General features: G+C 37.4%; 1 protein-coding gene across 3 annotated transcripts in view; it reads right to left on the bottom strand.

The window, feature by feature from the left end:
* Usp53 (ubiquitin specific peptidase 53) overlaps positions 1–23,357 on the bottom strand; it is a 57,930-nt gene that overhangs the window by 22,731 nt on the left and 11,842 nt on the right. For 2 of the 3 annotated variants that reach the window (XM_027395649.2, XM_027395652.2), the window contains 9 exons: positions 20,967–21,636; positions 15,170–15,262; positions 13,686–13,820; positions 8,861–8,974; positions 8,698–8,780; positions 6,734–6,839; positions 5,464–5,610; positions 4,594–4,743; positions 67–229 (listed from right to left, as the gene is read on the bottom strand). In XM_027395649.2, the coding sequence (XP_027251450.1) occupies positions 67–229; positions 4,594–4,743; positions 5,464–5,610; positions 6,734–6,839; positions 8,698–8,780; positions 8,861–8,974; positions 13,686–13,820; positions 15,170–15,262; positions 20,967–21,110 (1,135 nt within the window). In that variant the 5' untranslated portion in view covers positions 21,111–21,636. Of the gene's footprint in view, positions 1–66; positions 230–4,593; positions 4,744–5,463; positions 5,611–6,733; positions 6,840–8,697; positions 8,781–8,860; positions 8,975–13,685; positions 13,821–15,169; positions 15,276–20,966; positions 21,637–23,357 lie in introns of those variants that run through there. The other variant, XM_027395653.2, reaches the window with a different exon arrangement.

Here is a 23,357-nt window from a genome sequence, read left to right as displayed (position 1 = left end):
AATATTTTTGGCATTACATTCAGCATAGTAGAGAAATACCAAAAAATACTTTTTAAAAGGAATTACCCATATTTTCTGCAACCGATTTGTAATGTGACCAGTGGACAACCTGCCTGAGTGCATCCTCAGTCGAGACTGCTGTACCATCCGGGTTTGCATAAAACAGCAGAAGTGGCTGTAGATGGCACCGTATGCACTTGGAGACCACATCTTTCCATCTGGTTCCAACCTTTAAAGAAAAATCACATTATTTATATAAACATAAACCCATTCCTGAAGTGTGCAACACAAATAGGCAGAAACTGAATTAATTCACATTTCAAAAGACTTTCAGGTGCTAGCAATCTAAGTATCATGAGTAATTTTAATAACTAGCCCAAATAAAAACTACAGATTCTCAGTTTTAAAAACATTGACAGGCAAGGGTCAATGAGATGGCTTGGTGGTAAAAGCCTCTTGCTGCTAACCCTGAGGACTTGGGGTTTGATGCCCAGGACCCACATGGTGGGGAGGGAGAACTGACTCCCAGCTGACTATCCTCTGACCTCACACACATGCTGCAGCACGCATGCTCCCCCCCACATATACACACAATAAATAAATGTAAAGAAACACCAACAGGCAAAATTATACTTTCTTACTAAGATTCAATTATGACATTTCATTTATATACATATCTCAACCTGTACCTTAGAACTCATGGCAATCCTATTTTAGTTTGTCAAGTGCTGAAATTACAGGTGTGAGATACCATGTTGACCTAATCACTAATTTTAAGCAGCTTTTCTTATACATCATTGACTGGCTTTTAACAAAGCATCCAAGGCAATTTAATAGAGAAATATGAAGGAATTTATTCAACAAATGGTGCTGGAAGGCTGGGTAGACCAAAGAGAAAGCAACTTCCACCCATGGGCTGTAGAAATAAACATCAGCTTCACCAAACAAACTCAGAGAAGAAAACAAAGTTGTAAAATGGTCTTTATCAACTTAAGTAATAATAATATCTGTCTTTGAAAGATTTATCATTAGGAAATTGAAAATACCCCAGTGTAATGGCATATGCCTGTAATCCTAGCACTCAGTAGGCCAAGGTAGGGGATCTCTTGCCATTCAAGGCCAGCAGTTCTACATAAATTCCAGGCCAGTCAGTGCTACTTAATTAGACTCTGTTTCACTAAGAAACTGAAGTAAACATATAAATAATAAAGGACTTGTGTGCACAGAACAAAAAAATAATCCTTGAACTTGATAAGAAGATACTCCAATTTGGAAAAACTGGCAGAACATTTGAATAGACAACACCGCGCCCCCCCCCCCCCCCCCCCCCCCCCCGCCACACACACACACACACCCCACACAGAGCCAATAAGCACACAGAAAGAATGCTCAAATTACTATTAACCACAAGGGAAAACATTTAAACATTACAGTGAGATATTTTATACGCAGCATTCCAAGAGCTAGAATTACCAACACTACCTATCTGGAATACAGGGTGTGGGAGAGTGATTCTCACACACTGCTGGTAGGAACAAAATCAATACAACGTGATAAAAATCAATTGGCAATTCCTTGAAACACTTAACACACATTTGTCATGTAACCTAAAAATTTTACTCTGGCTATTATCTAAGAGCAATGGAAAAATATTCACACTATGATGACGATGATGATTATTTTTTATTTTTTGTTTTTTTTGAGACAGGGTTTTTCTGTGTAGTCTTGACTGTCCTAGAACTCACTTTGTAGACCAGGCTGACATTGCACTCACAGAGATCCATCTGCCTCTGCTTCCGAGTGCTAGGATTAAAGACCACCGTCCAGTCCAGCCACATAATGATTATTTAAACCACCAAAGGTAAATGAAAAAAACTGTAGAACAGCTATTAAGTGGAACCTGATAAAAATAAAGAACTGATATGAACAAAATGGATAAATTTTAATGACATTTTGCCAAGGGAAAGAAGTGAGACAGAATAGTAAATGCTGTAAGAACCCTTTATATAAGTTATAGGAAGGGCAAAATCTAGAGAAAGGTCAGTGATGTCATGTCATGGGCCTAAGATGGTGTGGGAAGACTGATAGAGGCCACGACAGAATTTTCCAGGGTGATAAAAATGTTCTCTATACAGTCACAGAAGGGACAACTTAATGGCAGAGTACTTGCCTAAAACATGAGGCCCTTCGGTCCAAGCCTAGCAATGCTAAAAAAAAAAAAACCATATAGCTGATTCTATATAGTCTGGTTATAGTCAATTTAAAGCATGCATATTTATCGCAATTCAAAGGGCATACTTCAGTACATTTTAATGTTTGTAAATTCAACAAACAAACAATGCCCTAGGCTTTCTAGTAAGTAGAACCCTGAGAGTTTCTATGTTTTGTTTACCTTCTTACTTGGCAATGTGATAAGCCATGAGGCAGTCTGAAAGGAAAACTCCAGATGATTAATACCTGATATTCCTCCAAATTTTGACAAACCGAGTTATGTATGTAGCTAGTATGAATTCCAAAATGTCAAGGCAAAATTTCTTCATAATTTTCTATTTAAAAAAATACTAGGTATGCAAACTTAAAAATACCATATGTTTTCCATCAATTTTATGGAAGTATATTAACATGCAAAACAATTATCCATTCTCATGTGAGTCAGTGTCTTTGCCATGCACAGCATCATGTAATCCTTGCTCTAAATCCTTCCCTCCTTGTACCTGGAAACCATGCATCTACTTTCTATAAGGTTTTTGTTTGTTTTCCTCAATTTCATATAAACAGTTATAGTATGTAGTCACTATGTACAACTTCATCAATTTAGCATTAATGCCCTTTGAGATTCATCTGAATTATTGCATTAACTGACAGCTTATCCCTTTCATTAATAAGCATTATATATCCCATTGTTCTATGGCTGTATCATATGTGCTTAGCCATTCACTTGTTACTGAATATTTTATTTTATTATTGGTTTTGTCTATTCGGAAAAAAGCTATCATGAACTGTCAAAGTTTTATGCAGACATGTTTTTACTGAAACAGGAGTACTAGGTTACATGAAACATATATACTCAACTAAAAAACAACATTAACAGGCTGTTTCTCAAGTGACTGTTCAATTCTTCAGTTTCCTTATCCTCAGACTATCTGTTCCAAATCCTTGGTATGGTCTTAGTAACTCCTTCTGAGTTTAGTCATTATAAGGGTAAATAGGGACCTTCTGTGAACTGTACTTGTATTTGCCAATGTTGTAAGGAATGTAATAGGGAACATTCATACAGTTTTGTCTTTTATTCACTTCTTAAAAAAAGACTTGGTTGTCTTGTTGAGTTTTAAGATTTTCTTTTTTAATATTTTGAATACAGGGCTGGGGCTAAAGCTCAGGGGCAGACCATTTGCCTAGGACGCATAAGGCATATAGGACTCAATCCCCTATACTAAAACCATATCAAATCATAAAAATACATTCTGGATATAGATTATATTACATACATCAGACTAATGTTTTCTTCCTAGTCTATAGTTCATCATTTCATTCTCCTAAGAATGTATGACTAAAGGGCAAACGTTTTATTAAGTTTTGATGAAGCCCAATTCATCAGTGGTTTTTGTTTTATGACTTTAGAAATGTTCAGTGAATGCTAAGAAAATATCTATGAAAATAATCAGTGACAACAAATGCCCCTTTGCTATATGTTAAGATGAAAGCACAGAAAGTTCCACACCATTTGCTTAGAACAACCTAAGAACCTAATTCTAAAATCAGCCTGCTGACTAATAGAATTTTCAAAGCTAGTGAACTTTGAGAACAGTGGGTGTTTACACATGATCAACATTTTCAACTGTGTCTGATCTAAATCTCTTGTAGAACACTTTAAAGTTTTCAGATACCTAGCCCTCTACTAATTAGTGAAGAACTCTAGAGTCCAGCTGAGTGTTTATTCAAAAGCTAGCACTGAGTCAGCAGACAGACCATTGAGTAAAAGCACCTGTGCCAAGCTGACAACCTAAGTTTCTATCAGGGAACCCTTGTGGTAGGAGAAGAGCACCAGTTCATGTAAACTGTCCTCACCTGCACACACAAGCATACATGCAGATACATACATCCACACAAGCACACATGCACACTGCAGCACACACATGCATATACATACAACAACAATGTAATTTCTAAAATGCCAGGTATGATGTGTTACACCTATAATTCCAACACTTAGGCTAAGACAGGAGGATTGCTGTGAGTTTAAGGCTAGCTTGGACTACATAGTAAATTCTAGATTACACTGGGCTGCAGAGTGAAAACACTCAAAAAAGCAAGTAATTTATCAAAAGATACAACATATATGTAACTCCTTTATCATATACACAAAATTTGAAAAACAGTGCCTCGATCTGTCCCTACCCCAAAACTTATTATTCTAGAAATAGACTAGATTAAAACTTAAGTTTCAAAATAAATTAAAATTTAAAAAATTATAACAGTAGCTTAGCTTTACATTCATTATTCTAATAATTATACTAATATCTTATAATTGTTATTATGCATTTCTATAGTGCAAAAAGTTACAATGAATATTGTAGTTAGTGAAGGTCTCACCTCCTTCACGTGTGCATCATCAAAAAACACCCACTTGGAGCTCTTGGTATGAAAAGCAAAGGCACAATAGTGTCGGCTGGTGTAACAGATCACACCAACAAGGTGAAGTTCACTGTCTGTGGCATTTTCATCAGTAACCCTATAAAAAAGCTATTTAAAGACATTAATGTATATTTACTATTGTCTCTTTGGAAAGAGAAATAATGAATCACATATTTTAATTACTGTGAAAATATTTCACATGCAGATTGGCCTTAATTGATACTGAACTGTGAACGGAGCACTTTAAGTTAAGTTCACAGAACCTTTAAGTCCCATAAATTGAATTCACTATGCATTAGTGCAGTAACAGTTTCTCTAGCAACAAATGACAATTAACCTATACCTATGTGAGATGAATTACACATTCTTGATTAGATAACACATTTGAAGAAACATTAAAGTATTATCTAAAATATAATTACTTAAAATTTTAATTGAAGCAATAACAAATTCAAAGTAAATTAGAAAGTAGCAATCAATTTTAAAAAGCAAGCATGTATCAGGAAGATCAATAAATAGATTAATTTTAAACCTTAAGCCCTTCCTAGATTAGTATTTGTCACATCTATGCCTGGTGGCATCAATCATCATTCCAGGGAGAAAGGCGTGAGATGGTTTAGTTTGCAATTCAAAGTTATTTCCAGTCAATGGAAAAAGGTATTGCACTTAGTCCGACTTAAAATTATCTTCATCAGAGCACATCTGGATATCAATATTTCCTTTACAAGATTTAGATTCTGATGAACAAAACTAAGTAGATCATGATATAGGAAACATTTGAATGGACTTAAAAGCAATAGGGTAAGGAATGAAAAACAGTTGTGATACCCCAGGAAGGTAGAGATGTGTAGCTAGACTTCGAACAACATCTTCAGTTAAGTCAGAGTGCTCAGAATCCCAGACTAATCCAATTGTAACAATCTCTGGGCAATTCATTAAAACACGGCGAATTTTTATTTTTTGGCCACAGTTACTCTAGAGAAAAACAAATAGAAAGGGCAAAATTTTAAATTACCAATTACTCTAAATAGCTTATATTATATAATGAAAATAAAGTCTATCTGAAACCTGTTTCTTCAGTTTATTAGAAATTAACTTCTAATCAGCTATTTGTCTTTACTGATTAAGCAAGAAATTAATTTCAACACATTAGGTATTTTTAGATGTGTTAAAACAAATATTCATCCTGAAAGCAACAACAAAAACAGGAAGAAAAGCCTCAAGGTTGTTAGTGGCTACATATGGTGTTTGGGAGGCTGAGCCAGCCTGGACTATGGTATAACACTCTTGTCTAAAAACACTGGAGTCATTTACAATATCATGCAAGAAAAGAATCATTTGTCACATTTACTCAAAGTAACAACAACAGCGATGACTCTTCTGCAGTCGGTGGTAATTTCAGAACTCTAGAAGAATTCAATCAACACATACTACTTTAAATGTTTTAGCAAAGAGGGGTAGGCAGATCTCTGTGAGTTTGAGGCAGCCTGGTCTACTTAGTAAGGTTCAGGCCAGCCAGGGACAAAAGTCTGTCTCAAAAACAAAACAAAACAAAAAACTGGGGTGGGGAAAAGGGGGCCTGGAGAGTTGGCTCAGTGGTTAAAAGCACTTGTTCTTACACAGGACAGGTTCAATTCTCTACACCCACGTGGTGGTTCACAACCATCTGTAACTCAAGTCCCCAAGGATCAAATGCCCTCTTTTGACCTCAGTGGGAACACATGGTACACACGTGGTACATATACATCCAGGCAGACCAAACATAAGTATTAAAGTAATTTTTAAAAATTAACAAAGGTAAGAAGATTTTGCTTTGTCTTTATGTTGGTTCTCCTACATTGCCCAGGATGATCACAAATCTGTGACTTCAAGTGATCTTGCCTCCCAAACAGCTGGGACTACAGATGTGGACAAAGTTAAAGGAGTTTTTAAAGTAACAATATTAAGATAAATCCTGTGATGTAAAGTTATCTCCAATATCATTAAATAAGGAAAAAAATTTATACATGTACAATTAGCATTAAATTACATAATTCTGGAATGCCTATTTTTCAAGTTTAAACATAGAACTACACTAATGTTCTCCAACTATACTCACAGGACACTTCCGATAGTCATCTGCTGTGTTTGCAGCTTGCAGCAATTCTGCAAACATCTCTGGCTTAAATCGTTCATGTCTTTCCATCATTCTTTCAACTTCATTGCTGAAAAACAAAAGAGGTAGGAGTCTTAATCTAGCCTAGCCTTTGAACTTACAACAGATCTATATATTGCACTTAAAAAATTGAGTTTTGATATATACTGATAGGTTTGCATTGCTTTTCTATCTGAAAACCTAACCATACAGTGAAAAAGTTACTAAATTTGGAAGGTATATGAAATATGAAGACAAATATAGAATTCTATGAGATTATTCCTTTTAATTATTTAATTATTTGTTTACCCCCCCCATGTCATCCTATCTAGCCCAGGCTGGCCTAAACTCATTGAAATTCTCCCACCTGAGCCTCCCAAACACTTGGATCACAGGTAAGTGTCAAGACGTCCAACTATGCTTTTGCTTAGAACTGCCTGGATGAGGATAAAAGTTCTATGTGGAAGTAATTCTAATCTAAATATTTTGTTTGTTCTAATTAATAAGTAGGAGTTTGAATTTAAATTCCACCCTAACAAGCACAAAACTGAAGAGAAGTTTCTTTCTTTAGCCCTAAGTTCTCAGAGGCAAAGCTAAGCATTTCGGCTAGGAAATGCGGACGCCACCAGCAAGGCCACTTAAGTGCTACACGTGTGCCTTTCGCTTCTACTGTGAATACAAATGGCTTTCTTAGAGCTGGGACAAACATTTTCCTACAATACTGGGTAGCTACCCCTCACCTTTGAAAGCACCAAGGCATGTGATACTTCCAAACAACTCTTTCAGCATTTTCAAAAGAAACTGTTAAAAGCTCAAACACCAACACCATGTTCCATTCTAGATGTTCTAGCTCTACTTGACAGTAATAGAACTAACTACCTTGTATATGCTTCATAGTTGCATGGTTTAAAAACTCCAGTCTGCATTCAGCAACCAAAAGTACTCCCCTAGCATACTGCACAGGTATGCTAGAACACACTCAAACTCTGATAAGCATTCACACTGCACAAGGCCATTTCACAGAACTGACAGTACCAGAGTAACTGCTCGTTCTGCAATCAGATGGATGTGAGTTTCAATCTCCATCCTCCGTAAAGGACTTCTGAGTAACTTTGATTGACTGGTGGTACATAAAGTCTAGGACAGATTTTGCATCTTATCTAGCTGTTTCATGGAGAGGGAAGGAGCTGGCAGACAGGCAGGCAGTAAGCATGGCAGAATCTTAAGGTGACTGTTGAGGTTTCAAATCCAAGAACCTACATAAGGATTATGTTCACATTTCCTTTCTTTTTCCTTTAGCCTAGCTTTTACCATCATAAGGAGACAATGAATGTGGTGGGAAACAAGGCTAACACAAAGGGACCATCTTAGTAAAGATGAAGATATCATGTGCAGTCCATTTACCAATGAGTGTCTCATTTCAAGCTATGAATACAAAAGATATAAATGCTGTACATTTTACTTAACAATGCATTTAGTCTGAAATGCTCCAAAATCTGAAATTTTTTGAGTGCTGAAATCATGTTACGAATGGTAAATTCTAAACCTAAGTTTACATAATGGGTCACATTTAAGATGCAGGTTCTCTATGAATACTTCATAAATTACCATCAGATTATTGATATAAGATATGTATTAAACAAACGAATCCCATCTTTAGCATTGGGTTGTACCCGAAACATACTATATTACAAATATGCAAATAGTCCAAACCAAAATTTGAAACTTTAGTCAAGCACTTCAGGTAACTGATATTATGCTAAGTCCTAAGCCTCCAGCTGAGAAAGCTAGCTCTTAGGCTCCCGTGTGAAAGCCCATTTGATAGCATCACACAGAGAAATCCATACTATGTTAAAAACTTTACAGAATAAATGTCACTGTGCTTACACATGCTCTTATACTTTGTTAAATACGCTGAGAGGGCTTACCACAGGGCTGTCGTAGAAATGTACCTCACGAACTCTGTAAAGGGTAGAGGGTCTGAAGATGCTCCACAGCTGCGGCACACACACTACAGGCAAAAACATAGGCTTACTCTATCAATCCCGAGACAGAAGTCTAGCATTTAATTAGATAATGAAGACATCTTACCTGTTCATACAGAGTCATAGCAAACTTCTGGTGAGTGACACATGATTTGGATGTGCACATGTCTGCATCCCTGCTCGGCACCAAGTGAAAATGAATCCTCGCCAATATATTTTCCTAATTAAAAATACAAATGAAGTAAGTTTCTGACCTTGCAGAGAACACTTTAATATATAACTATTTTTAACCGAACATTTTCCATGTGTAAACGCAATGAATACCATAATCTATATAATCACTTCAGATGTTCAAGTATTCACTTTCTACAGTACTAGCTTTAAAAGTTAAGGGAAAAAATACATTTAAAGCCTTATTTTAAATACCAATCACAGTGGCTGATATCTAGAATTCAGTATCAGAAACATTTCCTACATTCCAATCATTCTCCTATTAAGTAAAGTCAGGTTAACTTTTTAAAAAGTGTGTGTGTGTGTGTGTGTGTGTGTATGTATGTGTGAGCGAGCACATGTGAGCGTGCACACACAGTGTATGTTCATGTGGAGGTCAGGAGACAACTTCAAGTGTCAGTCATCCTCAGGAACATCCACAACATACCTTGAAACAATGTCTCCCACTGGCCTGGAGCTTACCCATGAAGCTAAGGGGATAGCCAATGAGCACTAGAGATTCTCCTGCCTCTGCCTCCTCACTTAGCTCTGGGATTACAAGTGTGTATGAACATGGCTAGCAATTTTACATAGAACTGAGAATCAAACTCAGGTCCTTAACCTTATTAGGTAAACCAGATTGACCATGTTCCCAATCCTGATTTCCTTTTTATATTCCTACTTTACTTATACCATAATTCAAGCAATGTCATTTGCAACAAATCCATGAAATTTCAAATGGATACCATGGATCAGTAGTAAATGACAATCTTTTTGTTACTGTTGTTTAAGAATGCGTCTTTTTACTTGCTGCATCCCTTGCTACTCACCTCCTCTTTGAACAGGAGGGAGCCACAACTTGCACTATTCTTACCTACCCACTCTGAGGGACCCTGAACCATGCCTATATAAGACAGATTATATTCCCCATATAACTCAGTTCCACTCACTTGGGCCAGCTTTATCCATCTCTACTGCAAACACCTGGTCCCTTCTCGAGGCAGACACCAGGCTCCTGCTCCAACTCCACTCATCCCTACTACACAAGGACCATCCTCTCTCCAAATCAGCAATGCCACCCATACCTGAAGCTTGCCTGAGGACCACGTAGCCAGCACCTGCCTTCCAGCCCTCCACTCTTGGCCTTCCTCTTCACATAGGGATCCCAGACAACTATCACCAAGTCTACCAGCACCCACTACTTGAAGAAAAGCCCTGAGCACCTTTCCTAGACTCCTGAAGATTGTGAGCATCCTGTAACTGCACAGAAGGTTTGCTGCTAGGTAGAAAATACACTTGAACTCATTAGCACAGCAAAAGACTTTGTAAACAGAACATCAATAGCACAGGCATTAAGACAACAATTTGCAAATGGGACCTCAGGGAACTAAAATGTTTCTGTACAGCAAAGGGCACTATTACTTGAATAAAGAGGCAGCCTACAGACTGGGGAAAATCTTTACTAGTTATATATCTAACAGAGTTAGTATCTAGAATATATAAAGAATTCAAAAATTAAACAAGAAAGCAAACAACCCAACTTAAAAACAGGGCACTGCAGGGGGCCAGGGAAGTATACAGCATATGGCAATTGATAATTCAGGTGTCAAGCCAGCAGACAAATAATTCTGATGGAGATAATCATGTCAAGCAAGGCTTACAGGACCACCGACTCTGAAAACTGGTTGCCTGTATCTGTAATTTCTCTCATGTGCCACTGCATTTCTTCCCTAAGAACTGCTGTGGGTGTTTTCCCACTGCTTATGTGTTTATCTCACGTAAATATTCCATCTATTGGGCACACATATAACTGTGGCTGGTCAAGAAGATGATTTCTGTTTAATCTGCATAATTTTGATGAATAGAATAATGAATATCTTTCATTATTGAGACTGACATAGGAAAGCAATAAGTTTTCTTAGCCACAAAGACAACAAATTCCAAGCAGGCTGGTTGCCCCTAGAGACAAATACATGAGGTCATTTTCCCAGCTGTTTTGCTGATTCAAGGTCAGAGCCAAAAGTGACGTTAGTAGACAAACTCCCTGGAGCAATGGACTTCCTCCGTGTACTCCCTACCACTCACAGTATAGCTGACTGTTAAGGCTTGAATTGCAATGTCATTTTCTTTCTGAGAACTGTACCTATTTAGGCAACATGCATGGCCAAGCATTATTCACTGGCCAGTCAATGTGACATCCCTAGCCTAAGAGAAACTATGTGACTTATCATGTGATATGAGGATGGGTCGGGCCCTGAAAATGTAACATATTATTGTCGAGAGTTTGTGAGGAGACTGTGCAGAGCTAATTAGGGAGCTATGTATAGGAGCAAATGAGATTTTTCAGAGAGGATTTTTTTCAAGATGAAGTATAAGAGAAAATTACCATCAGAAAGCATCTGTGTTTCCTTATTTTTCCCCTCAGATAGAAAAAGTCTAGCCCTCAGATAGGAATATTTCCTAAGTTCTCAGAAGACAAAAAACAAATGGCTGAGAAACACTTTTTTGTTGTTGTTGGTTTTTTTTTGGTTTTTCGAGACAGGGTTTCCCTGTGGCTTTGGAGGCTGTCCTGGAACTAGCTCTTGTAGACCAGGCTGGTCTCGAACTCACAGAGATCCGCCTGCCTCTGCCTCCTGAGTGCTGGGATTAAAGGTGTGCGCCACCAATGCCTGGCGAGAAACACTTTTTAAAAATGTTCAACATCCCTAAGCCACCAGGGAAATACAAATTAAAAACTACTTTGTGATTTCATCTCTCCCCAGTTAGAAAGGTAAAAATAAATAAATGGATAAATGCTACCCTGGATGTGGTTAAAGAAGAACACTTATTCACTGTTGGAAGTGCAAATTGGTGCACTCACTATACAAATCAGTGTGAGGATTCCTCTCAAAGCCAAAAATAGATCTACAGTCCAGCAATACCACTCGTGGGTATATATACCCAAAGGTCTTCATATCCTACTCTAGGGATCCTGCCCAACCATGTTCACTGCTGCTCTACTCACAACAGGCAGAAAATGGAAACAGCCTAGATGTAAATCAACTGATGAACGATGTTAAAAATGTGATAATTTAACAATGGAAAATTATTCAGCTATCACAAAAAATCAAAGTAGGAGGTAAATGAATGAACTAGAAACATCATTCTAAGTGAGGTAATCATCCAGAGGCCGAAAAACAAACATCACATTGTTCTCACATCATTTATTTGAGTAATAGAATAGACAAAATCAAAATGCTATGAACCTGGAAGCTTCATCCCTATTGGCTAGCTTTCAGTGCTGATAGGTGCTATGCAAGCTAACTAAGGAGAAAAGTAATTATCACTCATAGCCAGCTATAAGTCCTGTAAGTTACATTAATGACTGGCCTAGCAAGACATGCCCACTGGTACAACAGTGGTATAAATTAAGGGAGTAATCAACCCTTTTTTGATTGATTGGATTTAAGGCCTGATACATGAGATAAAACCATACTTGGCACCATTATCAGCCCAAGAACCAATGGCATGAGAGGTCACAGGCTTTAGGAGAGAACTTAATACTAATTATTATGCTATTAAATGGATGAACTATTAAATGACTCTGTGGTGTGAATGACAATGATTCCCATAGGTCATAATTTCAAAATTTGGTACCCTGTTGATGAACTGTTTGGAAAGAATTAGAAGGTGTGACCTTGTTGGAGGAGGTACATCACTGGTGGTAGGGTATGAGTGGTCTTCAAAAGCCCATGCCATTACAGGTTAGATATCTGCCTTCTGTTTGTGAATCAATATTGGTAATCTCTCAGCTATTGCTCCAGTGCCATGCCTGCCCAACTGCTGCCATGCTCCCCACCATCAGAAGTCATGGACTCACCTTCTGAACTATAAGTCCCAATAAACATTGCCTTGCTCATGGTGTCTCTTCCCAGCAATAGAAAAGTAACTAACCAAGACAGATTCTTAATGACTTATCATTATATCTACAGATCAATAATCTCTCAACTGTCATTTGAGAGGGTCTTATTTGCAATAGGTAGTGATTGACACAGAAACTCACAACTGGCCCAAGTATAGAGAATCAGAGACTGCAGAAAGCTCAGCTAAGAGAGGGTGTGTGTGTGTGTGTATCACACTCTCAATCCTAAGATTCATGGATCACTGATAGGGTATCAAGACTGTAAGAGCCATAAACAGTGGACAACAACTAAGAAACATTGTCTTTTGGACACAGCAGAGCAGTTACACATATGAACTCAGAGATTTTAATAGAATACACAAAACCTGCACAAACTGAAGCAGATCAAATCTTAGCAATGGGAAGAGGAGATGTGCACAGAATTACACCCTTAGCCAGGTAGCTTTTGGCAACTGTCAGCTGCTAGGAGAGTGAGAGACAGTTTTTTCCAGGAGCGTAGTAGAACTACATACACAATTAGTCTTGAAAGTTTAAAAGCAAAATAGGGCACAAACTTGGGTGGTTGATATGTTATATATAAATATAAAATATTCTTTGTATTTTTTATAAACTAACATGCAGTAAAAATCAGTGGTCAAACCCCAATATACAACATCAAACACAGAATGACTGAAATTCAATCTTGAAGGATGAACAACATATACATAGGCACTGACCAGTTCTGACATTTTTCACTTTATAATTTGTTGTCTTCAATTTCTCACCCTATCAGAAATTCAACATCCTTTCTAACCTCCTCATGCTCGTCAGAGATACTTACAAAGCACTCAGCAGCATCGTCCATGAAGCCGAGCTGAAACCTTTGCTCATCTTTAAAGCTTTCTGCAAGAGCATGCCGGATGTTATCAGAGGGCAGTGCTTTTTCTCGACTGTGTTGAAACTGGGCAAATATTGTCTAGAAATCAAAAGAACGTTAAGTTGTCTAATGCCAACAACTTTACACTTTCATAATTTTACAGCACAGAGAAATTCAAAACAGTATATCCATGAATGCATACAGAACACTTAGTCCTGAAATTTCCATACAAAATTAATTATTCAGGAACTGAGGAGATGGCTCAGTAAGCGAAACACCAGACTGGGGACTGGAGTCTGAGAGTCTGAAACCCCAGAAACCATGAAAAACTCTGGGTGGGCACAGAAGACCTGCAAGCTATTCCAGTATGCAGAAGGTAGAGATAGGGAGTCCCTGGAGCAAGCTGGCTAGCCTGACTCCCCAAAACCAGCTAGAGACCCTGCCTTAAAACAACATAGAGAGTGATGGAAGAAAACACCCAAAGTCACCATCTCCACCTCCAACTCCCAGCTGGGGTTATAGGGAAATCCAAATTCAAATCCTCATGCTTGCACAACAAACTGAGCCATCCCCCCCTCTGCGACAGACCGACAGACCTATTGCAAGCCATAAGAACACCCCTTACCTCTGAGGCCCATCTCTCACTGCTCTCTCTCTCTCTCTCCCTCTCTCTCCCTCCCTCCCCCCTCCCCACCTCCTCTTCTCTCTCTTAATGCTTCTGGTGCCCAGACTTCTTTGGTATGCACTGAACATTTTGAAGTTGCTTCTATGTCCACCTGGAAGGTTCTTCTCCCACAAGGCCCTTTACTAAAACTCCATCATTTCTTCTAAGTCTCAAGTCAAATGTCAACCTCTTGGTGAGGTTTTTCAGGCTCCTTAATATTTCCAGGTCTTTCTCTAGTTAATATTCCTCCTTGGCCATTCACGTCCTTTTTATCACCTAACATACTCTCCATCTGGTATACACATTGTCTCCTACTCCACAAAGGCTATAAAGGCTCCATGAGAATGGGGTTTTGTTGTTGTTTATATTAACAGCATCTCACTATGTAGCTCAGGGTGGCCTTGAACTTGAAATTTACCTGCTTCCATATCCCAAAGGTGGGAAGAACAGGGATTGTTACAAATTTTGCTCACTAATTAACCCAGGTTATGCTCACTATATTGACCCAGTAATGAGAGCAGCACCTAGAACTCAGTAATAGTCCAAAACACAGTCATTAAAATGAATAAACAACAATTACAATACAAAATATTCAACAGTTTCATTACTTAAAATATTAATTTTTAATTATCCAACACAAAATTAGGTGATAAAATCTTGTCATATTTTAAGCATTCATCTTCACAACTGTAAGTCATTTGACAATGAACTCCAGTCACAATCAAATTAAGTAACTAACAAAATTAAAATTTTGGAGTAACAACAGTAATTGCTAAATAGTTACCTTCAATGCACAAAATATACAGGCATCTCCCTGACAAATATGTCCAGTCAGAACTCTCAAGCTTCTTCGGAATATATCTAATTGCCATAAAACCTAGAAAACAGATCTGAATGAAAAACAGACTGAGATTGTTCTCACTATGAAAAAAAAATATTTTGACATTTTAAAAGCAGTAAAATAGTAAATTACTTCAATTCCTACACATAAATGGAACTTGAATAATCACTGGAAATAATGGGAAACAACACTACATAGAAGAAATTCCTATTGATTCACATGAAAAGCCACAGCAGGCACAGAGCATGAAAAACAAAGTTCTTAGTTAAGGATTTGGACAGACAGGAAACATGGGACACTACGTGGAGAACTTGGCAGAGACATGAAAGAGGAAGAGGTTATAATACTCAGAACCACCGGAAATCTGGGAAGGAAGTATAATTAGACTTTAAAGCTAGGATGTACTAAATAGTGGTCAGTGCATCCTGCCAAGAAGAATGGGTGACCAGGTATGTGTGTGGCCATACTAAATGAAAGAGTCCTGTGGTAATGGGACATGCACAGTAAAGTGGAAGTCAAGCTGAATATATTTGCTGTAATTACTATTTAGATGAAAGACGGACAGCCAAGTGTAAGAGTTGAAATAATCAATCCACTACCTAAAAGCCATTTTGTAAAACCTGAATTCTACACAGTGAAATAAATATTATTACTTGTCTCACACAGTTCTCGTGATGATTAAATCTACAAAATGTAAAGGGCATATAGCAAGGCCTGATACATAACTGGTATACAAGCTATTACAGCAAAAAGTTCATCAAGATTCACTGTATCTTTTAGTAATTTAGTAATTTCTTCAAGTAATATGACATAAAAATCCACTTAAAACATCTAAATTCTCTCAAATAAAAACAAGATATTAGCAAAAGGTTAGTAAAAACAAAATGAGTGTTTTGCAAAGCACTTGGTAGCATTTAACTTTCTTATATATTATCTCTTAGCATATCATAAAATACAAGATTGATATCCATTTTCAAAGGACTCAACAAAGACAATGAAGATTAATGACAGCAAAATGACTAATAACACAAGCTCTGAAGGCAGATGGTCTGGGTTCCAGCTCTGGCTCTACTATTGGGCAGCTCTTGAACTGACAGACAAAATGTTTATTGTAGCTTCTATCTCTAAGGGTTGTAAAGGTTAAATGAAACAGTATACATAATAGCTAGACAAGGACCTAATACATAGTAAGTACACAGCAAATGCTAGCTATTAACTATAACTTTGCTAGTAACTCAAACAATTTACCAGCACATCAACACGCCATGTTTTAACTGTATGTATATTGTAACCAGAAGGGTCCAGTAAGACAACTGATATCTTTTCTTCTTTCCTTAGCCTGCATAGTACCTTCCAGCACTATGAAAGGTAGCCAGTGGGGAGAGGGTTTCCTAGTCTGTCAGGTTGATTTCTCTGTGTCCTTCCCTTCTATGCCTACCTCATTGAGTGCACTTGTGCAATAATGGCATGACATCTCGGAGAGCAACCATTTTCTGATTGGATACAAGGTCTCCTCTATTTCATGTCTGGTTCTGTAAACTTGTCAAAAGGCCATGACTAGGGATATCATAGGCCCTAGAGGAGGGAAAACTCATATTAAATGGTTTATGTTGTCAAATTAACTTTTAACATCTAAGTTTGTAGCCACAGATTAGTGTTGCTCTCAGAGAAGTTTCTTTTTGCAGTGGGTAACAAACAATTAATGCAGAGATTCACTATCTTGTTAATGTTCCAGTGTCAACAACAGCCAATACTAAGCTAGATGAAGAGAAGAACAGTGAAATGCAGACTTCTATATATAACCTGATTTTTGCAAATGTCATATCATAGTACCTGTAGTTATCTGCAAAAGACATCTATAAGATCAAGCTAATAAAAATTGTAGCATGAATAAAGAAAGAGCCACTCCCCCCACACACACACCTATTGACAACTTATGGCTGCTGAGAAAGAGTCACTTTTGGGGGAGGAAGTGGCCTCTCGTAGGCTGCTCATGTCACAGTGAACGGACTGAATCTATGTGAATATGGTCAGTGCTATGTGCACTGAGGAGGAGAGGAAGGGCATGACAATGATGACCTCCACACCACCACAACTGGGAGGGTAACAAGCTGCAGAGTCCCATAGAAATTAGAGGGAGGTAGTGGGGGATGAGTATGATAAGAATACATTGTATACATACATGAAAATTTCAAAAATATTAATTTTTTTCTGTATTCAACACAGTAGTAGAAAGTCTTTAAAATCTTTATCATAAAATTATTTTAATTATAATTCATCCTTATCCTCTTTCATAAAATTATATTCTATCATCTGTTACAAAATCAATCTCAGCTAACTATTAAACTAGTTTTTAGTGATATATAATCCTTTTTAATTTCTGGCATGTAGTTATTTAACATGAGTCCTAAAAAATTTATGCAGTTTTTTACATTTATACAAACAGCTTAAGTAGCCCCCAAAACCCGTGTATATAATCATATAAGTTTAACAAAGGAATATAAACTTTAATCATATTGCTCACTTTAAAACACTATAAAAGACGGGTGATGGTGGTGCATCCCAGCACTCAGGAGGCAGAGGCAGGCGAATCTCTGTGAGTTCGGGACCAGCCTGGTCTACAAGAGCTAATTGCAGGACATCCTCCAAAGCCACAGAGAAACCCTGTCTCAGAAAAATAAATAAATAAATAAATAAAAATAAAACACTATAAAAATACACTGAAAACTGAGTACTAGTGTATAAACTCATTCTCTGCCTTATACTGGACCCATTATCTTTTCATAGCTGCATTTGAAATTGGTATGGCCTCACAAGAAGTATTCCTCCATTTATTTCTGAGCAAGCTTTAAAAATAGTCATGAAACTGATTATTAACAAGACATTTTCTGACAGAAAGTCTACTTGAGTAGTAGTTTTGTCAATGAGAAGTGGCTTTGCAAATTAGCCTGTAGCAACATGTGACACACTGGAGGCTGCTAGGAGTAAGTAGGGCAGAGTGATGCAGAGTCCTCACCAGGGATAATGGGGAAGTCACCTTGGGCCAGAAAACGAAACTCCCAAACTAGACGAAATCATGCTCAGCGCTCACGGAGGACCAGGATGAGACCTAGCCACCAACACCCATCCACCTATCTATCCACCAAGTAGAAAACTTAAATTCACAGAGCACTGGCGGAAGAAAAGAAGTATCTGAAAATAAATTAATGTTAGGAGTAAACAAAACTCTCCCAGTCCAAGAAACCTGAACACCAAAATGATTAGACTGTGTTCAACTAAGTTAATCTAGCCCCAGAATATAGTTCAAAATTATCTTTAGGAATCTTAAAATATCTATTAACTCCACAAGGTAAAAACTTCTGTGACATCCAATAAAAATTAGTATGCATTAAAGCAAAGCAAAAAAAAAAAAAGAGGGGGAGTCCCACCCCCAAAACACACACCAACAGAAAACAAAACCAGAACTTCAAAATTAGTGCACAAGCACAGAGAAACACTTTGTAGGTAAAGACTGAACACATGATGCTGTGACATGAAGACACATATCAAATTATTTACCTATGAAAATCAATGTCTGAGATAAAATATACAGTACAACAATTAGCAGATTAGACACTGCAAAGACATAGAAGTTGGAGATACAGAAAGAGAAACCACACAGAATGGCTGATACAGAGGAAGAAAGACCAAGAAGAGCACATGTGTGAGCTGTGTCACTCCAAACCACCATGGATGTAACTGGAGTTCTCCAAAGGAGGGGCAGACAGGACAACTGCCTGAGTCAATAATAGCAAATGAGTTCCAAATTGGACTAAAATTACAAATTGATAGCTTCAAGAGACTCAACAAACTCAACCATGCATGACACTAAGAAAACTGTAGAGACACGATGTTTTAAACCAGGGATAAGAAAAAGAAATTTTCAGAGCAGGCAAAGGAAAGGACACATGACATACAGAAAAGCAAAGATCAGAACAACTGGTTTTCCATAGAACAATGACCATATGGAAAGAAACCTATCAGGAGGCACTGGAAGGTCCATTTCATCTCCCACATTTGTGATACACCTAAGGCTAGTCTTGGAAGTCCTGATCTTCCTGTCTCCACCTCAAAAGAACAGAGATTAAAGACATGCACCAAAACACCCGTCTTTAATCTGTTAACCTTTCAAACAAGAATGAAGTAGATTTTTTTCAATCATAACTAAAAAAGTTAGTAAGTCCTTAAAGCAGGAAAAAAAAAGTTCTACAATGAAAGGTGGTTCCATTTAACTAGCAGGAAGTACCAAAACCAAACATTATATAGAAAAATAGTCTTTATGGCAAAGCTCCATGGAATGTCCATTTAAAAAGAAAATGCTACCAAGAGAATATTTCTACTTTCTTGACTATGAACATTTCCATACTTGGAATTTGTTGTTGGAACATGTTATTGTCTCCCTAAACCACACACATACACACACAAATTGTGAGAACTAAAGAAAAGGAAAAATGTAAAGTAGAAAACAGGAAAAGACCTGAATTGACAGTTGGACCCAATGAAAGCATCTGGTGCTTGGATTTCCTCCCGTTCACTGCCATCCAGTAAATATTCTCTTTTCTCTTAACAATACCAGCAGAATCTCTGAGCTAAGCAGAACACTGCTGTTTAAGGACCAAAGTGAACTAGAATCAATGCCTTCCTACTGTCTCTGGTTCCCTTTCCTGGGTGAGTTAAAAGAGAGCAACTGAGAACAAGGTGATTCAGAGGCTGGAGCATGTGTGGTGTCACAGATGTGTATATTCATTAAACAAACTAGATATGGCTCTATCTACTATGAGTGTTCAGAAGAAAACATCTGGAACTGATAAAAAAGCAAAATGTTTCACAGAAGAAAGACTATTAAAAATAGCAAATTTTACACATTCATTGAAATAATTTAAAAAGGTATGAAATAGATGAAATTACCTTTAGTTAATCTAAAACATGACACTCAAATTATAATTCTAGAGGCAATTTAAGGGTCACTGTGAGGTCAAGAGAGCTGAACTACTAAAGTAAAACAAATCTGCATTATTTCAACCTAAGCAGTTTTTTTTTTTAATCCCATCTACTGAGATCTACATTAGACTTATTTTTAAAAGAAGACGCAGGAGACTGTTAGCTAATTAAAACAAAAATGCTCAATTAAAAATATTCTTAATTTATTAAGCATTATGAATAAAAATGTTCTTTATATCAGAACAAAATTATCATTCTTTGGAGAAATAGCATTTCCAATTATTATAAAAACAAAAATTTGCAGTGAGACTATTTTGTGTCATATTAAAAGTGACATTAAAGTATTCCAAGGCTGAGTAGAAGGCTCAGCTGGTAAAGTGCTGTCATGCACGCCTGAGGACCCGAGTTCAGCTCCCTGGACCCATGTAGAAACCAGCAACAGTAGCATGTATGTAAGCCCAGTGCTGGGGAAGGAGGAGAGACAGGCAGTTTCCTGCAGCTTAATCCATTCAGCCTTGCTTCAGTTCAGTGAGCAACCATGCTTCAAAAACTGATGTGGAAAGCAACTGAGGATGCTGACTTCTGAGCTCTATGCATGTGCACACATTGTGTACCGGCATGCCCATGGATCCATGAACAGGTTTATACAGCCCCAACACACACGGAGGTCATGCCCATCAAAGAGGAATTAAAAGAATCATTAAGCAACAGAGTCCCTCAAATGTGCTTTAAAGGCTGAATAAGTGATTAGTGGTCTCACCTGTACAGCACTATTAAGAAAGCAGCTGTTTTGTCCTGGTTCATTCAACAAGCCTACAGTAGGGGCTAGGGACAGCAAACTTCCAGCCTGATAGGCTTTTCCAAGATTACCACCAGGTTTCCGTAAGAATTTTACCCAGGCCATTTTCAAGCAACTTCTTTTGCATTAAAGCTAAGTAATATGCTTATGTGGTATTTTGGACAACGAAATGGGTGATGTCTTGAGTTGTCCACTTGAACCCACTGCAATCCACGATAAAACTGTATGCTTCCAAGTCCGTATCTTCCCTGATGTTCTACATTTTTGAGAACTTTCAGAAGTAAAAACAAAGTAAATATTGAAGTTCTGAGTGCTAAATAACAAGTTATTTTAAACAAGGCCTTACAGGTTTTATAACTCTTAAATTTTATAAATTGTATTCATTAATGAAAAATAATTTTAACTGCTAAAAATAATATGATAAATAGGTCATTTTCTTTAATGTGTCAGTCATTAATTCTGATGGGCTAAAAACATATAGAGAAGATATAATAAGGTGCAGAGCAGGCATCTGTCGGGTTCCTCTGGCATTTGTTTTCTTTATGTTTCTCTAATAAAGCAGCTTTCCTCTGATCCAGGTGAATTTATCAAAGATGACTCCATATTTCATCAGTGTGACTTCAAAGCAAGTCTACAAAAAAAAGCAAGAGAGAGAAGAAATGTTTAAATAAAAGTTGGCCAAAACTTTCTCACTTATTATTTCACATAATCACTGAATAAAGAATTATAACTCATCATTGGAAGGATTGGGATAGCATTCTGAAATACGAAAATGAAAACATGTCATTTAGATTTTTTTTTAAGTTGGTAAGACATTAATCACTACCTACCCCAAGACTGCAGTGCTCAGAGGAAGGTCTCATAAGAAAAATATTCTCTTAAAAAATAAATTAGGGAGCTGGAGAGATGGCTCAGAGGTTAAGAGCACTGACTGCTCTTCCAGAGGTCCTGAGTTCAATTCCCAGCAATCACAAAGTGGTGGCTCACAACCATCCGTTATGAGATCTGGTGCCCTCTTCTGGTGTGCAGATGTACGTGGAAGCAGAATGTTGTATACAAAAAAAAAAAGATGGACATGCTCACAATAAAGGTCTTTAAAAAAAAAATTAGATCTGAGATGCTAGATCTGTATTTGCCAGCAATAAATTATTATATTAAATAAATATGTAGTCTATAAACAGACTACTTTTCTAAGAGTTTATGTAAATTGATATCATAACTTACAAACTAGATAAATAGAAGTTTCTAGTGAAGTATTCCTTTTTTTTTTTCCACAAATGTGTGCTCTGTTTCAATGGACTTTAAAGGTTCAACTCCTGAATTAAAAACAAGTCCTTGCTATCAACATTTTGTTTAATCAACTGAATTTCCTTCTTGTACTCTTTAACAAATGCTTACCGAATCACATACTGTAATGAGCACTGAACTAGCACAATGAAGTTCAGATAATGCTTCCTATGACAACAACACAGCAATTATGGGGTGCACTAGAAGAGCTATGTGTTAAGCATTAACTGGGGAGGGGTAAGGAAGCTTAAAATGTGTACCTCACATTTTAAGCAAGACAGTGAGAAATGACTCACTACGAATTGTATATCTACATCAAGATTTGAAGGAGAGAAAGCCACCTGAGGAGAGAACCCATTTAGTGTGGACAGCAACTTCAGGGAACTGAGTCTGGATCCTATCTAGTCTGGAAGAACACAAAGCAGCCCATAGCGACAGGAGAAATGCTGGAGAGGAAAACATATGCAAAGGGACGACAGGAAAGTGATCGCATAGGGTCTCCACAAAAGCCGTGTTAAACTCTAGGTGAAAGTCATTGGATTCTTTCTTTACAGCACATAAAAGAAGAGAGATTAGGTCAATCTACCATTACTGATCAAATACCCATCCCGATATCAAAGCACTAGAGAAGAAAGAAGACATGAGTCTCTAAAGAATCAGTCAACAGACCTTGTTTCCAGGCCAGCTGATCAGCTGCCTGGTCTCAGATACCAGAGTCTTCCCATCCCAGAGTCCAGGCTTGCTCACCTAACAAATGGGGTAACAGTAACTGCCCTGCTTACTGAGATTAAATATTTTTACAATTAGAAAGTATGTTGGCTATTTCCTCTATTCAACTCTATAGTTTGCAACCTCCTCTTAGAGATCTAAATCACCCTGAAACACATCATACATACTGTTTTGTTTTTTTTAAATAAACTCAGCCATGTTTTTACAACATTAAGGAAGCTCTTCATTGGTAGCTATGGGGACTGGATGAAAATGGCCTCATAGACTCATTGTTTGAATACTTGGTTCCCAGTTGGTAAAACGTCTTCCAGTTGGGAAGAAGTAGGAGTGTGGACT

The sequence above is a fragment of the Cricetulus griseus genome, assembly GCF_003668045.3.
Source record: "Cricetulus griseus strain 17A/GY chromosome 1 unlocalized genomic scaffold, alternate assembly CriGri-PICRH-1.0 chr1_0, whole genome shotgun sequence".
Lineage (NCBI taxonomy): Eukaryota > Metazoa > Chordata > Mammalia > Rodentia > Cricetidae > Cricetulus > Cricetulus griseus.
Note: the sequence above shows the minus strand (reverse complement) of the source record. Positions and strands in the feature narration are given on the sequence as shown.